The sequence below is a fragment of the Cyrtonyx montezumae genome, unplaced genomic scaffold (assembly GCF_038088225.1).
Source record: "Cyrtonyx montezumae isolate F1298 unplaced genomic scaffold, pur_monq_1.0 scaffold_2, whole genome shotgun sequence".
In the NCBI taxonomy this organism is placed as follows: domain Eukaryota; kingdom Metazoa; phylum Chordata; class Aves; order Galliformes; family Odontophoridae; genus Cyrtonyx; species Cyrtonyx montezumae.
In genome coordinates, this window is record NW_027071936.1 from 15,330,503 (window position 1) to 15,348,276 (window position 17,774).

At 37.0% G+C, this 17,774-nt stretch overlaps 1 protein-coding gene across 2 annotated transcripts in view; it reads left to right on the forward strand.

The window, feature by feature from the left end:
* The window catches only part of CCSER1 (coiled-coil serine rich protein 1), a 623,183-nt gene that overhangs the window by 373,423 nt on the left and 231,986 nt on the right, over window positions 1-17,774 (forward strand). For both annotated transcript variants that reach the window (XM_065736482.1, XM_065736483.1), the window contains exon 9: window positions 14,496-14,573. In XM_065736482.1, coding sequence (XP_065592554.1) covers window positions 14,496-14,573 — 78 coding nt within the window. The remainder of the gene's footprint in view (window positions 1-14,495; window positions 14,574-17,774) is intronic.

A 17,774-nucleotide genomic window follows, 5' to 3' on the forward strand; every position in this document is an offset into this window, starting at 1 on the left:
TGTGGAAAGACATTGCTGCCTGAATAAAGGATATGGTTGTAAAGGTGTGCCATGTAGATGCTCGTGTTCCTAAGAGCTGGGCAACAGAAGACCAATATAATAACCATCAGGTAGATCGAGCTGACAGAGTTAAGGTGGCTCAACTCGACTTGGACTGGCAACATAGGAGTGAATTACTTCGAGCTCGGTGGGCCCATGAGATCTCGAGCCATCAAGGAAGAGATGCAACGTATAAATGGGCTAGAGACCGAGGGGTGGACTTAACTATGGATGCTATTGCACAGGTTATCCATGACTGTTGTACTTGTGCCACAATTAAACAAGCCAAGAGGATGAAACCTCTCTGGCAGGAAGGGCAATGGCAAAGTATAAATATGAGGAGGCATGGCAGGTTGATTATATCACCTTGCCACAAACTCACCGTGTTTAAGCGTTCTGTGCTTACCATGGTGGAGGCGACCATTGGGTAGCTTGAAACATATGCAGCACCCCATGCTACCGTCCGAAACACCATCTTTGTTTCAGAGAAGCAAATCCTGTGGCAATGTGGAACCCCAGAAAGAACTGAGTCCGATAATGGGACTCATTTCAAAAATTCACTTGTGGATATTGGAGACAAAGAACATGACATTGAGTGGATTTATCATATCCCCTACCACACACCAGCTGCTGGTAAGATCAAGCAATAAAATGGGTTTTTAAAACCACATTGAAAGTGATGGGTGGGTGGGACATTTAAGCACTGGGCAGAAGCCACCTGGTTGGTCTGTACTGGAGGATTGATCAGTTGGCCCTACACAATCCAGCTCCCTGCAGACCATAGAAGGGAGATAAGGTCCCTGTGGTACACATAAGGAGCATGTTGGGGAAAGCGTGTGTGACCTTCCAGCCTCTGGGAAGGGGCAGACCCCTCCGTGGAAGTGTTTCCTTGCAGGGACCCAGGTCCACTTGGTGGGTGATGGAGAAAAATGGGGATGTCCAGTGGGACATAAGGGAATTTGATGCTTGGGGTGTGCAGTGAGTGATTCCATGTATGTGTTTGTATAGTGATATGTTTGTATGTAATGCTTATTAATTACTGTTTTGTTTGTATATAGATACATGTTAAGCATGACGTGATGATTCGGAATAACGGGTGGAATGTGGTGGTTTTGGTGCCGGTATTCCACACTAGAACTTCATGCTGGGAGCGAAAGAGTTAATGTTTTGGCGGGAAGCGGCAGAGGGGCGGAGCTCCGCTCCCGCCGCTGGCTCTGAGCCTGTGCTCTCTCTGTTGCTGTGCAGATTCGTCACGTGTTCCTCCCCTGCAGGTTTTCTAACATAAGCTCTCAGGTTTGGTTTTGAAGCTTTTCTCTCTCCCTGTTGTTCGATTTTGTTGGATTTAGTGAAGTTTCTGTTCCTCCTCAAATCGTACAGTTGTGGTTTTTTTTGTTTTGTTTTGTAGACCTATCTGTTATTTCCCTTTTCTCCCCCCCCTCTCTGCGTGGCCACCGACGGTGCATTTTTTTTTTCCCTCCTTCTCTTCTTTTTTTTTTTTAAAGATATGTAGACATAGTGAATAGGGATATGAGATAGTGATTTAACAGCACTGGGTCTTGATCTTAGATCTTTTCTGATCTAAATGATTCTAAGATGTTATGATTGCATGTTCAGTTATTCAGCAACTTTATCTGCTCATTTACCATCTTTTATGGTTTGTGATATTTACAGATACTTATTCTAGTTGTTCATTTTAGTTTTTATTATTATAACTTGTAAACTGCTTTTTCCTTTGCTAATCCTACCCTCTATTTCCATTAGCCCGTTTCTTTGCCATTGCAAAATTGTTTGATTTTAAAAGAAAAAAATGATTATTTTTTTAATAATGCTTCTATAATAATCTGAAGAAAATTTTGAAGTCATGTGATTAACAATGAGTACTCCTTTGTAGTAGGAATAATTTTTGAGAAATTAAGATCCATGACCAAAAGAAGGCCTTTCTTTATTGCAAGTACATGCAAATGTATGTACCATATTAGTATGGATACATGCAAATGTATCATAATAGTACTGGTGTGGCGTTAGTAAAATAATCTTTGAATTACTTGGTCACCTATGTGAAAATAAGTATTGTTTTCTTCTTTCTTACACCTGAAAATCCAGTGACGTTATAATTATTTTGTTTGATTTCTGGATTCGCATTCTGGTGCTGAAGATTTAAGTGTGGTGCTAATTCATTATTTAACATTTTATTTTTTCTATAGACTCTGTACATTGTCATGATAGGAATTACAAATTTAAGCCAGTACTGCATTTAACATTTTCTACCATTTTAATTATGGAGAATGTAGTTGAAAGTTGCTGCATTAATGAGAAATAAAAGCTCTGTTCATTAAGTAATTACTTAATGCTATTTAGTCTGTAAAGGAAGTGTTAGATATCTGTAAAAATACATGGTAAATATTCACATAAATAATTTTAAACAGGCTTACGTTCATTCGAATTAACCTTCTTCCACAAAGTGCCTGTTCTTACACCTCAGTGATACAGAATTGATGTTATTTCCAAAAGCGTTCTTCATTTCTTTCGAGTAAATTTCTTGTGTACGTGTTGCGTTTTGAATTCTTCTACTTCTGTACTGGTGCTTTAGGTTTTCATTTAATTTGATTTTACTTGACAAGCTGACAGCAGTGATTGTTTCTCATTCAGATTTAATGTTTAATTCAGTTGGCGATGATATGTGCTGCTGCAAATATGTAAATGTTATTGTAATCTGATGGTATAGAAAGTAAATTACTTAACTCCCATTTCTCCTCTGTTTTGGTTGGTTTAAGGGCATTAATTTATCATGCAGCTACATTTTGGAGACCAAGTGCTAGATTCTTCTTCCCCTAGTTGAAGTTAAGACTTCTGACTCCTTACAGAGAAAACCATGTGGCTTTTAAAAGTACAGTCAGAATGTAACTGTCTTTACTACATATCATTGGTTACAGCATTTTAAATGTGTTGTTCATAAAATTAACTTATATCTATTAAATAAAATTTTACTAATGTTTCATCTGGTAAACGAAGTGCTTTAGAAGTACTGGTGTAGCTGTGTGCTGTTTTATTTTCAGACTATTATTTCTGAAATTTAAAACATTCAAGTTATCACATGGCTTTAAGAAGCAAGTTTTTACGTTAAGAAGTGGAAACTTAGATCTGCTTTTGTTGTGGGATAGAATTAGGAAGTAATATTTAACTTACAGTATTATGTATGAAAATTAAGGAAATGCAGGTTCAAAACCTTCAAGGAAAATGAAGGTTAAAAAATGAAGCACTTCTTTTGGGATTGCTGTCACAGAGATACCTGTGTTCCTGCTGGCAGTGGTGGTACTTCCACAGTCGTGCCCCTTTTTCCTGCCTCTTCCCTCCCCATCCCCATCAGTAAAAGATGGAGTCATTAATCTGCCATTGACAGTTTATTGCTTTTAGTTCAGTCACTGTTCGTTACACAATTAGCATTTTGTTTCTTCTTTTCAGCCAAGATTTATTTCTTTCTGAGCTGAATGTGTTGAGATTGCAATCTGTCCTTGGAAGAGCGTGTTTAATCCATAGAATTTTTCACCTTCCTGCCAGACATCGGTGCTGGAGGAATGAAGGCCCTGGGAATGAATGAAAAAGTCATATTTTACCTTGATAACTCAGTGGATAACACATTAAGTACTTTCCTATGAGTCCTAGGACAAATTAACTGGTAAGAACAGTCTAACTGAATTTTGTCCATTGCCAAGGGGAAGCACAACTTAGGAAAATATTTGCAGCGTAGTTTCAGATTAAAAGGCAAACAGGATTTAACAGCAGTTATCTTTAGTAATAGAAAAATCCTATCATGCACAAGACCAGTCTTCTGACAGTATTAATGAAATCCATTTAATTATGTCTTCTCTTAGACATTTTCTGGAACATTCATGTCAGCTACTTTGCTTGATTTTCCACAGGTGCCTGGATATTTTAAAGAAAATGTTTCTGTTAACCACATTAGTAATGAATTGTTTCAGAATAAATTACGAAGTTTAGGCAGATAATTTTGTAGTATTTTGAGTTGCTTAAGTAATATTATTTGTTCGTGCACATAAGGGAATGTTAATATTTCTTCTATAGGTTCTCTGCACATTATTTGGCATTGCAGTGAAGTACTCTGTCATTTGTGCTCATGACTGAAGTGCAGTGAGATTTCTGCTCATAGTTCACACCTGCAAAAAGAAGTCTTAAAGGTGATATTGAATCTTCCATGCTGGACAAGGAGTGAAGTAATAATCTGGATAACCTAGAAGACTGTATTAATACAGTACAGTTGGGGTAATCAGAATTACCTGTCTTTGCAAAGTAGCATCCTGATACTGCACTCGTTAACTTTTGGGAACAGGTAGTAACCACCTCTGTAACACAGTCAGTTGAAGCACAAGAGCAGAGGTAACAGATAGCAGAATATAAACTGCGTCCTCTGCTAAGAGGAAATTTGCTAAGAAGCAGTAGTAGAGAACACTGAATTTCTGATGACTGTCTTTTTGATCAGCAAAATGAGTTAAAAAACCAAGTAAAAGGATGTGGGAGGGAGATGCACTATAGCATGAGTCCCCCTCTCCCTTTTCAGCTTGAATCTCTTATATCCAAATTAAAGATTTGACTGGAAAGAAAGCATCAAATCACTGACTGTGATACGGAACACGTTCTTTCCCCCTGAGTGTTTATTACTAAAATGTCTGGAAATCTCATGGGGTGCAGAAGTTGTAATTAAGCTACAATAGATAACAGTTAAAACAATTGTGATAGTCATTTTTACATAAACTTTAATGGTTATTTGAGCTCAGCAGCTAATTGATCCAAATTTCTCACATCTATCAATAAGACATAGTGCAACAAAGAACTTGTGTTTTATTTATATATTTAATTTCACTGCACTTGCCTAGGAGCACTTGAACTGTGGAGGGCAGCTCTTGCTGGCTCACAGTAGCTGAGTAATTAGTGAACAAAAAAAAAAGAAAAAAACTTCCTGTGATTAGGTTGCAAATCTGTTGCAAAACTACAGTCATCTTGCAGAGTACAGCTATGTGCATGCTACTGCCTTCTCCAGTGGTGCTTTTGCAATTAAAACCAATTTCTGTATTTTTGGTGGTTGTAGTGCGATAGTGTAGTGGAAAGTACAGTAACAGTAGTGGAGTGCTACAAGCATAGTCTGCAGCATGTGAGAATAAACCTAAATACAGCAGTTGCAAACATGGAAACAGGCATTACTGAGAAATAGGAGGAAAAAATGCTGTTTACCTTTGCAAGGCTTCACATAGGTGAAGATTGACAGTGAGAACTTTTTGTTTCCCTCTGCCCACCCTTGATTGTGGTCTGGGAAAGGGTAGATCCTGGCTCCACCTCTTTCAGACACTCAGGTTCGCTGCATGCACCTGAGCTTTCCTGGGTTGGCCCTGCTTTCCCACCAGGTGCTCCTTCACTGTTTTAGGCCATGACTCAGCATTTCTGCTGCAGTAGTTTTGTGGAGTCCTGCATACAGGAAGATCTCGCTGTGGTTTGGCTGTTAGTTGAAATGCAGCTGTCTGTTTTTCTGCCACATGGAAGAACTGAAGTTTTCTCCATTGAACAGCAGTTGGAAGATCAAGCAGCAAATGAGGTAGATCACCCTTCGCTCTGGAGAACTAATGATCTTGACTTAAAAGTCTAGATGTGCATTAACATTATGATGTAGAGCAAACTTTTGCAGTCACCTTATTTTTCTGCAGTGGAGAAAACAACTTTTCCCAACCAACTAACATGGTAAAGAGGATAACCAGGATGCTGTATGTTTGCATTTTTATGTGTTACGACCTTCTAAGTTATAGAAGTTTCAGTTTAGGGATAGTTCTTATAGTCAACTGAGTTCCATTTTTACAACCTGTTTGTTGTGTCAGCCACTAAAGTTGGAAATCTTGGAAAGAAAAAGGACTTCACATTAAGGGCCACTTGCGTTGGAAGCCAAAGTTTAAAGGGAAGAGCAGAATCTCTCTCACAGGTGGAGAAAGAAGGAATGTTCTCAGTTGTTACCTGGCAGGGAAACAAACACAAAATGGTTGAAATAGGTTCACTAGGAAAAAATGGGTGTGGAAAAGAAGGAATGCAAGACATCAGTCACACTGAGTGCAAATTAAAAAAGAGATCTCAGCTGTACTGAGAATTTTATTTCAGAAGTTTAACTTTGCCATATCTGTGTGTGATTATCTATTGCCATCAGTAAGAAATTGTGTGGGCACCTTTTTCTTCCCAACAAAATTAGATATGTATTGTAAGTTGTGCAGTACCTATATCTAAGCAAGAGCTACCACTACACCAGCTAAAGCAAGCCATGCTTCTTCAGTAGCACCACTTGTACCTCTGTGTGATGGAGCTGCTGGGAAAAAGGCATCTCTCAAGTGGCTAAGATCTGCCTTTATCTCTTTTTCAGTTCTTGTTTGATAAGACAAAATTAGAGATTATTTCGCATGAAAAAGCAATTTAAGTGCTGTAAGTGTCAGGATGTCTCTTTAGAATTACATAATGTAATTACTGTGTATTTTAAAAATCATATTTTGAGTTATTTCCCCTCTTTGAGCAGTAATTTTATGTTACAGCTGCTTGAGGTCATGATTATAAGTTGTCTGCGTTGTCCCATTACAGCAGGAATCTGGGGACCAGTGCAGTGTATCTTACTGGTAATACACTTTGGTGTGAAATACAAATCTAGTCACTATTGGCTTAAATGGTGAGAAATTTTTTTTTAAAGAATTAAACATGGGAAATCTCGTCTGAGTGCTCCTTCTTCCATGTCATATAATACTTAAAAAATAGTAAGGCAAACGTTTTATACTCTTGGTGCTGTTGTTTCTTTGTGCATATGCATCATAACAAAGACGAGACTGCCATGGCTACTTTCTTTGTTCAGTTTAAACATCCTCAGTATCTTCTTCTGTAGAGGTTTAAAGAAGAAATTTTTTATATGCTGATGAAAGTATTAATCAACTGAAATCAAAACTTTCATGCTATGAATGGACAACTAAGTTCCACCAAGCCAGTAATTTGCTGTAGAATTCATACACTTAGAGATTTCATGAAGTCACACTTCATGATTAATCAAATAAACGATTGGAGGAAGAAAGAAGTAGAAGCAGATTAGATAAGCTTCTCTTCCATCTGGTTCTGTCATATTACTGTTTCAAAATCTGATAGACACTATTGTAAATACAGGCTGCTTTGGATTATTTTCATATTGTGGGAACAGAAACTGAAATCTTGTTGCTTGATATAAACTATTCTGCTTTGGCATGCATAGTGGAAATGGTTGAGACACTGAATGAGCACCTGGTAGGAAGGCAGGGCCAACCCAGGGGAGCTCAGGTGCATGCCATGTACCTAAGTGATCAGAAGGGGTGGAGTCAGGATCCACCCCTTCCCAGACCTCAGTTAATTGTTGGCAGGTGGAGGCTGAAGTATTTATTTGGAGGTCTTTTCCTCTCTGAGGTTTTTTTGAGGGTAAGTAGATTCTTTATTTTTGTGTCTGTTGGTTGTATTTAAGTATGTTGTTAATTGTTGTAGCCTAGGATCTTGCTACTTTGATAGAGAATACAGCATTGTCAGCATTTTACAGTATGGTAGTGAGAGAGAGTTGTGTTTGGTAGCACAGTCTAGTTGGAGGCCTGTAGTTTATGGTATTTCCTAGGGCTTGAGAATTAATACTGAGTATTATATTGAGTTAATTTATCAGTCATCTGGTTAAAAAGATACTGTGCCATATTAACAGTTTTGTTGATGATAGGAGCCTAAGAGGAGCAGCTTGTATTTCAGAGTGTTGTGCTGTGTTTCAGAAAGATGTTTTTGAGAGAGTTGGGCCGAGGGAAACTTGCAGATCAACAAAGACAAGGGCAGAGTAGTGTGTTTGGGGAGGAATAGCACCTCTGTTGCTTTGATAAGTTGTTATTACTAATAGTAAATAAAAAAAATACTAGCAAGAGTAAGAGGAGCGTGATCATTTTCAGAGCATGCGTAGAAACATGCGTAGTTAATGGTTTGTGTGTGAGTGCAGGACAAAATGCAGTTATAAAGCAATGATAAAGCCAGATTTTGTGTCAAGGAAGTTCTGTGCAAGCTGAAATGCACAAATAGAGTATTGAGTTTGTGTAGAAGTAGAAAGCAAACTACTCAAAAACTAGGAACTGAGGTTTGTTTTTGGTATTATTGGATATATTTACGGTGATGTATGGATCAATGTTTTTTTATCTGTTAATCAGAGTGGGGCTTTATTTATCCCTGTGAATAGTACATAATTTCTTTGATTTCTGTGATGTTGGGAAGAATGTAATTTGTGGTTTTTTAATTCTTTTGACCAACACTTGCTGAATTTTTTTCCTGTGGTCCGATCAATGGAATCGATTGAAAATTATGCTTTGATATGTTTATAGAGTACATTTTAACACTGTAGTCCTGAATCTCTTTACTCAGGGCAGCGATCTGTTAGATCTGTAAACACTTAGCTGTGTGAGGATTAAATAATGCCAGGAGCCTTCGATGTACAGCAGTTGCAGTTTATAATGTGCTGAGTTAATGATTCTTGCACTCTTGACTAATGCATGTGCCATTAAACCTATGTGTGGAGTGAGTGGCGCTGACATTAATCATATCACACTAGTATCCCTACATGCATAGAGGGGAAGGAGGCAGGAGAGTGCCAGAGATGTTTGATGAGCACTGTGCTTAAAAATCTCTGCTTAGAGGTTTGAAGGACCAAGTATGTATCAGTTTCAGTGGAAATAGCTATCATGGTATGATTTCTGTTTCATTTTGTAGTTGATAAATTCGATAGAATAGATGTTGGGGAGGACTTCTTTGTGCTGCACATTATCACTTTGCTCTCACTGCCTTCCTCCTGCTGTTGATTAAGTTTAATCTCATAGCACATCAGAATTAAAAAGCTTTGCGTTTTTCAGTCGTTTGAAGAAAGCTGTTCTCCCCAGGTTTTGTGACAAATATGAGTCGCTCTTCACAGTGGGTTAAAGCCTAAAGCAAGGGAATAAATTGCACGTGAATTGTAAATCGGACTGCGCTCCTAATGCTTAGAATAGTAGGCTGATTGGCTGTGTACTGGGAGTAAACACAAATGGAGTAAAGCAGTAAAATCATCCGTACAAACTATGAGGGGGAGGCTGAGTGAGTATGAAGGAGTTTGAATACAACAGTTTTAATTGTAAACAGTTGTATTTTTGTACTTATTCTTTTAAGCTGATTTGTTGAAAGTGCAGCACAAAAATATACCTGGGTAGTTTTTGTGGTCATGGAAGTTTTGCAGTATGGTTGGGTACTGATAATCTTCTACTATGGAACAGGGACAAGAAAACATAGTCAATGAGGAGCTTGTCTCTTCAACTAATTCCTTGTATGTAGCACACAACTGAAAAAAAGAACTAAGTTGAAACTGTAATAATAGAAATACAGCTTTATTCCTGTCAAAGGTAATTTTATGTACAAATGTTAAAGTAATTTGTCTGTTTTTTCCATGGCATTTTTGTTTCCTGTTGCCCCTGTTATGTCATACTAAAAGGAGGTACTTGGTGAGTTGATAACAGTTCTCACTCTTCAGGATATCTAAGATGGCCAGTGATGCATTATTCATTAATTCTTCCAAGTTGTGAGAGTTCCTCGGGGTATGAAACTTGGTGTTTCTGTGGTTCCAGCTGTTCCTCTGGACTTCGGGAAGAGCAGCAGAGACAGGGAATTGCTATGTTCAGGAATGGATTTGTGTTACAGAGGAATGTCCCTTAACCGTGTGAGTCTTTTGGCCCCCTGTGGCTGCGTTGGTTTGCATGTCTGTTGGTGGCACGTGAGCATCTGGGGAAATGGGGAGTCTTAAGATAGATGGCCTGTGTACAAAATAATTTTCTTCTTTCAGACCAGTTCTGTGCAGTCATAGTAGATGTTTCTTGCTGGTTTGCTTAGCCAGTCATTAAATTTTGAATTTGTAAAGTATGTTTGGGGGAGGTAGAGAGGGCATGTTTTTGAAAAGCAGGTAATGATTCCCAGACACGCTCAAGCCGTTTCTCTGGAACTTCTATCCTTTCGATTTGCTGTTTTACTTGAAGTGTTATGTCATTGTGAAACAAAGCACATTTGTCAGTCCGAAAGTTCCCCTTGAAAAGCTCCATGGGCAGCATAGTATTAAGTAAGGTAACTGGTTGATAAAATGCCTTGGCAGGGACAGGATGTGGGCAGGTGAAAGGTGGAATGCTAGTTTTGTGGGATGAGTGATGCCCACCAGGAGGCTGGCCATTGCAGTTCTCTTCTAGGGAGGGTGAATAGTTTAAATTGTTTGCAGATTTTAATGCAGGTATTAGGGCTGGTTTTTTTCTTTTGATGTTTTTAGCACATCAATGTAACGAGTCCAGAAGTTCTCAAGATTTTGCTGATGCTTTTAAAATCATGTGTGTTTTGAGAACCTATCTTTAGAAAAAGCGTGTTGGTTTTCTTGTCTGCATACACATTACACTCTGAACCATCACTCTGGCTGTGATAGTCTTCCTCGTTTCTTGTCTTTCAGGAAGTAAATTTGTTTTGGTCAGCACCTAGGTATTCTTTTGTGATTCAAGCAGTGCTTTTGTTTTGTCTTTGTTTATATGTACTTTTTTGTACGTAATACACTTGCAATCAGCTCGTGCCTGCTGTTTTCCTATTACAGCACCTCTCAGGAGCTTATGGCAAATAAGTACAATAATAGAATAAGTATATGAGCGCATGGTCATGAGTGTGATCTTTGTGATGAATATTGCCAGCAGTGTTGCTGTGAGTTGCTGTGTGCCTTCAGAAGTGCCAGCAGCTGCTCTTGTGTTGGTTTGTTTTTTACTAATGAGGGTCAATCTAGTGTATGAGAGTTTTTTTCTGCCTGTTTAAGTGTATTCTTCAGGCTGTCGTAAAAAGGAGTAACAATGAATAGGAAGGGGGAAAAAAATGTTAGTGCTCTATTTGAAAAATTGTTCTGGAAGTAGTTTGGTAACCTGATCCAATGGGTTGTTCAAAATGAATGATTGGATCCCTTTCAGTCTTTAGAGAGGTTCCTTCCTTTGGACCATCATGGAGCACAGGGACTAGAGCGCGCAACATAAGAGAGTCAAAGGGCTATCTTCTGTTCCTTCTTTAAGAGAAGAAGGATGAGGAGGGACCCATCTGCTATCTTCTGCTTTCTGAAGTCCTTCAGTAGAAGGACAGAAAGCAAGAGTTTAGGGCTACTTAATGTTCTGCTGTTCTGTGAAATACTGCATAAAGGAGACAAGAAGTACTGTGATTTGGCTTCCTCAGAATGACTACCTTTCAAAAGAGGCTTGTGAAGCAACTTTGGTAAGCATTTTGATAACTAGAGAGAAGGTTACAGGGTGCAGTATGCGTAGTTAGTGGATATGGGAAAAGTTGCTGATGATTCAGCTTGACTTGGAAGCTGCTTCTGAAGGACCACGTTGTTTCAGTGGCTAGAAGATCTCAGGGAATATTCAGAACATGAAAGCTGTTAATGTCATAGTAGTAAATATCTATGTGAATAATGCAAGTTTAAGGCTACTGTAAAGAAATATTTCTTTAATTAAATACTGTAAGGAAATATTTCTTTACAGTATATTTCTTTATCATGAGTTAGTGCTAAAGCAAGCTATCTGGCTTGTGAAGATGATCTTTTGTTCTGAATCACAGCAAATCAGTCAGATAGGACAAGTTTTTAATTCCAAAAGCACTTTTCTAGCACCTGAGCATTCTGATGTCTCTTTCCCGTTTGTATTGGTGGCTTTAACAAAAAGCGCTGCCTTTTGTGTAGCACCATAGGCCATTCCCCTCACAGCACTGCTCTTATGATGTCTGTTCTAATAGTGAAGACTGAAGTAACAGTGGGGACTTTGCCATGTCGTACTGATTGCTAGAAAACACACTTACAAATTGCAAATTGAAAATGATTTCATGGCTGAATGGCACGTTACTGTTTTTAGTAAGGTTTTGAATAGAAAGTTTTTGGGCAAAGATGAGAATTCTCTCCTGCAATGTTTATTCTCTCTAGATTGTGACCTCTCTGCAGATGATCTTTGTGGTCTGTACCTAAAATACTGTGCCTTGAATGGCAAATCTGTGGCCTAAAGAAGCCAGTGCTGTACATGTCTAGCAAATATTGTGAAGTATTTCTGCATATTAATTAGCCAAATAAAGCTTGTGAATACTTTGTAGAGGCAGGGTAGGATTGCTGTGTATTTACTGCGTGAAGATCTGCTATGCTTCTGTAGAAATAGGTACATTAAAATGTTGTGATTTGCTTCATCAGTTATTCTATATGCTATAGCTTCACGCTGCAGTGTAGCAAGCTTTTTTTCCAGCATTTCATCAAATTAGCTCATTATGAAGTCTGTCTATTGATATAGTCAGTAAGGCATGAAATTATATTTAAATTACCAGCTCATCATTTTAAGAAGTGCTTTTATATCATAAATAACATCTTACAGTATATTTATCTGATACCTTTGGTATTACAATCTCTGTATTTCATAAACAAAGGCATGCCTATTGGAGCAGCTATTATACGCTGGCAATGGGAATTCTGGAAATGTACTAAGAGTTAGCGAAGCATAACTAAAATCAAGTTGAATGACTATTAAATATACACTGTCTTTTGTGATAGGATGCTGTTTTGTGGCAGACTGGAGGTTTTCTACATTACTGCATGGAAGTATGTTTTTAAATTATTTGTAGGTGTTTGTCGCATCACTAGAAATAAGATGGTGTGCAGTATATTCTTTGTTTCAATACTTCTAAAAATGATTCCCATCAACATGAATGAAAGGTTTGTTTTTTGTGTAATAAAGTGTAGATATTGGCTATTGTCTGTGTTATAACCTTTAACTTTGCTCCTTGTTAAGAAGATAATGTGCAGTCAGAACTTGGAGTATTAAGTTGAAAATGTTCTAAGTGTTCATAGACAGTTAAATGAGTGCTCACAGAAGAACGAGATTAGCTTATTCCAACTATACTGGCTTTCCAGTTAATGGATTACCTTATTGAAAGTTCTGTTCATGGCTATTTCTGTTTTCCTAGTTCTTTGAAACTGTGTATTTGTTTCCCCTTGGAATGTGAATGTTAAATTTGGTCATGTGCAGAGTTTAGTACTGGATTTCATATGATTGTTTTGCAGGAGTATTCCACCTTTGTGTTGGTAACTGAAAATTCAGAACTTTTTAACAGTAAAGGTTTATTGTCTAAATGAGAAACTACCTATCTAACATGGTCAGCTTTCTAAAAATGCTGTTGGCAATGAACTAGTAAATTCAAACCTCTAGAAGGTGGAATTTCTCTGTTGGATATGAGGAAATTATCAGCAAATTTGGAAGCACTGCATTGCTAGTTTGCTTGCTTGCTTTTTCTTAGCTGAAAAGCTGAAATGCTGGTAAAGGGCTGTGTTGGTATCACTGTTCTGCCGTTTAAGAGCTTTTGGTGAAAATTCACTCCGTTTAATGGTGTGCATCTTGCCTTGAAATTAATAACATTTCTTTAAAAATATGCGGGATAGGTACTTAGGGAAGAAAACAATCCAGATAGTGGTTGGGATTTCTAAAGTTTGGTTTTACTGCAGTAAACATAAATAGTGTTTCATTCAGGTTAAGATTCTATTAGCCTAAAGTTCCGTTTATGTAAATTCTGTTTTGCTGTAATACATATCTGTCGGCAATATAATAACATACTCCAGTTTTATTGTTTATGAGAAATTTTCATCAAAGATAAGAATTTTGTATGTATGTAGCTGAAAAATAACTGATTTGGTAGAAGACAGAAATCGGTGTACAAGAGAACCCCTGTATGAGCCTCACCCTCCTATATACCTTCTGCTGCTTTATCCCATTTCTTTGCAGTTGAATGATCTCATCATTTTCTATCAGGGAAAAAAATACGTCTATGTTTATGTAAGGATGTGATGAGGATTGTTTCAAAGTAAGTGAACAATTTCAAATTGAGTCCCAAGACGCTTTATTGTTAAGTGTGGTTTTCTCAAACTGGCCAGATTTATTCTCTTTAGTCTGTCCCAGGGTTTCTATGCAGGACTTGGAAAAATAACTGAGGTGGGAAGTGTGAGAAGCAGAAACTGGGAACAGGAACTGTGTAGTCTTTGTTGAAGAGTGCGTATTGAGCAGAGGGATGTTGTACTGTCTTTTTTAGTGGTGCTTGCATCTTTGTACATCAAGGATTGCATCTGCTGTGAAATAAGTTCTTTCCTATCACTGCAGTAAGAATTGTTTTTGTGGGCCCAAATCTCCCACATAGATCTATTTAAGATCAAGTTGATACATGGAAATAATAGGAAGTAAACCCTTCTGGGGGAGTAGTGTCGTAGTAAAATTCGTTTCTGAACAGCCGGCTGTGCATGAGTTTTGTACTTACTTGGTTATTTGTAGCTGTAAAGCCCAGTGAGATGACTGACCTATGCTATGTGATTTGTTTTACAGGAAAAGGCTCAGTGTTTGCAGAAGGCTCTTGTTTCCCAGGCAGATAAATCCACACAGACAGAACTTTTTGGCCATGATGTAAGTAGCTGTATTGAGCAGTACTTTTTTTTAATCATCTTTTTGGATGTTCAAAGTTCTATCAGGATGTTTGCTTCTGCTACTGCAGTGTCTGTGCATTGATTTAATGGAATTTACTGGAACACTGTTCATCCTTTGCAGTTAATTGATTCTCAGATGGTTTCTTAAGCATGTGAATGTAATTGCAACTACCTGCTAGCGTACCAATACTCCATCAATTTTATGCTGTGCGAAGAGCTCATAATTAGCATAAATGAATGTGTAGGGTATTCATTAGTAGTTTATAATTTTCTTCAGTATTGATGGTTATTTACATGTTTATTAACAAATTAATGACATTTTCATTTATAATCACCATATGCTATCTGAACAATATTTGCATTTTGGAAGATAATGGAGTAAGTACACTTAAACCAAGTATTGCTAAAGCTCCTGAAGAGCGTCAGTCAAAATTTATCCTGGTAAGTGGAGTTGAGTTGAATTGTAGAGATAGGTTTGCTTCCTTGTGTGAGCCTTATTAAATAATCTGAGAGTAAGTATGCCACAATATTTAATGCTTTGGACGCTGTTTCTATTCTGTCATTTGTAAGAGAAACATGATAATCCAAGCAGGTTTTGAAACCTTCGTTTCAGCACGTTTTCTTTCAATGGAGCATTCAAGTTTTGTTTTTCTGGTATTTCAGATAGTCTTGTGAATATAAAAATAAAAGTCTTCAGTGAAAAAAGGTATTGAAGTCAACTATTTAATTTTTAGGACTTTATTTTTTAATTCAAACCAGTAGTACTATTTTTATTATAATCTTTAGCAAGGCACTTTGGGGGGGAAAGTAATTTTTGTCTATGCCTTTTAATGCTTACAGTTTTTTTGTTTTCCTTCAATTATTTTTATGCAAGTTAAATGTATCAGTATTTTATTTGATGTACCTATCTCTATTGAGTTCTTGTTCATCATTTGCAAAATGTAAGCCTGTGTGTTCTATGGTGTGTGTAAGTTAGTAACGGTGCTTATCAGCATGCAGAAACTCTGAGGTGTATTTACTGATAATGAAAATCCTATAATATTCAAAAGTACTTAAACCTTTTTATTTATCAGTACTATGCTATTTTTCTTTATGATGGGACTAATTATTCATAATAAGTATGCTATTACCTAGAGCGTAGCTGTTAAGTCTTCTAAAAAAAAAATGAGAGAAACTTTGTGCTTGTTTAGACAGTTGTGTTGTACACATTTGGTTGTGTTTCTTACCCTGACCCAAACCAATTATGTGATGTTTCATGCTGCTGTTATCCATGCTTTTAACTGTGTTCTTTCAGCCTTCTTGGTAAAATGCCTCTACCATATAATGATTGAGATCATATGTTTACTTATATAGGGTACAATACTGCAAGAGCAAAAGGAAGTTTTAAATATTTTATGAAGCAGCACATTCAACTACACTTTTACTTTGAAAAATTGTGTTACAAGGAATAGTTTACAGAGAAAGTTGAACCAATCTGAAGGAATAATATGTTGTTACTTTGATAATCATGAAGGGAATTCAAGCTGTGCAAGATTAAAGAATGTGCAAGTAAATAGTGTTTACTCTTTTCCTACTGTTAATGTTAAAGATCTTTGCTCATTCCTTTGTTGATGTAGCTTCTCTTCAAAGGATGGCTATTACAGGTAACAACTAGTTAAGCTGTGTTTCTGTTTTAGCCCCATAGCAATTAAATTGATAATCTTTTCTGTTATATGAGTTTTCTCATAAGTGAAATGTAACCCTGGCGAGTGATATCAGTACATCGTTTTATCCAGGATTTGTGTAAGTATAGGTAACTGCAAAAATGTGTATGTGCTAATGTGAAGTTAAATAGTCCATCTACCAGAGTATGCAAGATGAGGTTTTCACCACTTTGGTCACATTCTGTTAATGACATATGTTAATTAATTAAGGTCTCTACTTGAATGGTTAAGCAGAAAATGTAATTCTGTCATGCTGCTGTCAAGCAAAAAAATAAAAGACACCTACTTTAATCCTTCGTATACCTTTACAAGCTAGGAATAGGTGGGTAAATGCTTCATCAGAAACTTGCATAGAACTACTTATCTGAAATTTCAGCTGAAATATACTCTACAGACTATAGTTTTTCTGCAGTCCTCAAGCTAGTGTCTGTAGGAGGAGTTGGTTTTGCTGTCTTTTGTATAATTTCTATCCCTGTACAAACTAAATTTTTCTCTTAATTCATATTTTTTTCCTGTGGTATATGATTCTGAGTAGTCTTACTTATATCCTTTAAACAGAAGAATGTTTACTTACTATTTTTCCTTCTAATTTTTTATGATGCCTGATAAAAATTATTTCATTATACTTTTTCATAGTCTGCAACATTTATAATTGTCTTTGGCCTTTCCATCTGATGCAGTTATGTTTAATTAATGTCAATAATATACTTTGTTGTCAGATATTTTGTAGAGAAAAATAAGTATACTTAAGCAAAATGAAGGTATATTGTTTGTTTGTGTTGCCATTTTTGGTGTCTTTTGGGACAATATACTCTAAAATGAAAAGAGAAGAGACGGCAGAGTTGAAAACTGTTAAGCTGCAAATGAAAACTATGCATTGTTTCACTTCTGGATTATGTGTTCTGTAGTTAAAAAAGACAGTTAAACAGTGGAATTTATGTACCTTTTGACATCAAAAGTTTAAGTACTTCCTTTGAGTTAAAGGAAGAGTGAATCCTTAGGGTGTACAGTAACCAAAATGCAGAGAGAGAAACTAGTCTATCTCTAGGAATGGCTGGGTAAAGAATAAAGAAATGCGTTGTTTAAAGGAAGGAAATGTTATTCTGTCTGTTAAGCTACTCTGAAAAAGTCAAGACAGTGTTCCCTTTGAATGTTTTTGGTAGTATTTGAGAGGTTACCAGAGTGGAAATGAATAGACTGAATTTTTAGCTTACTGGATATATATCTTAATTAGAGCCAGATTCTGGCTTTCAAGTTGATCTGCAGAGTTTGACCTGGTAATCATCTTCTGCAATCCCTCTAAGTATTTGGATGATACTTCTGATACATTTGTTTTCATCCAAGCACTGTACTGAGGTCTTTCTCATTTAAATTGTTTGTGTGCTATTAGCAAGCATGTAGAAGTGCAAGTAGGTAGCAGTGATGTTACACGCAAGGTTTCTTATTCAAATGAATCTTTATGCTTCATCTGTTTTCTT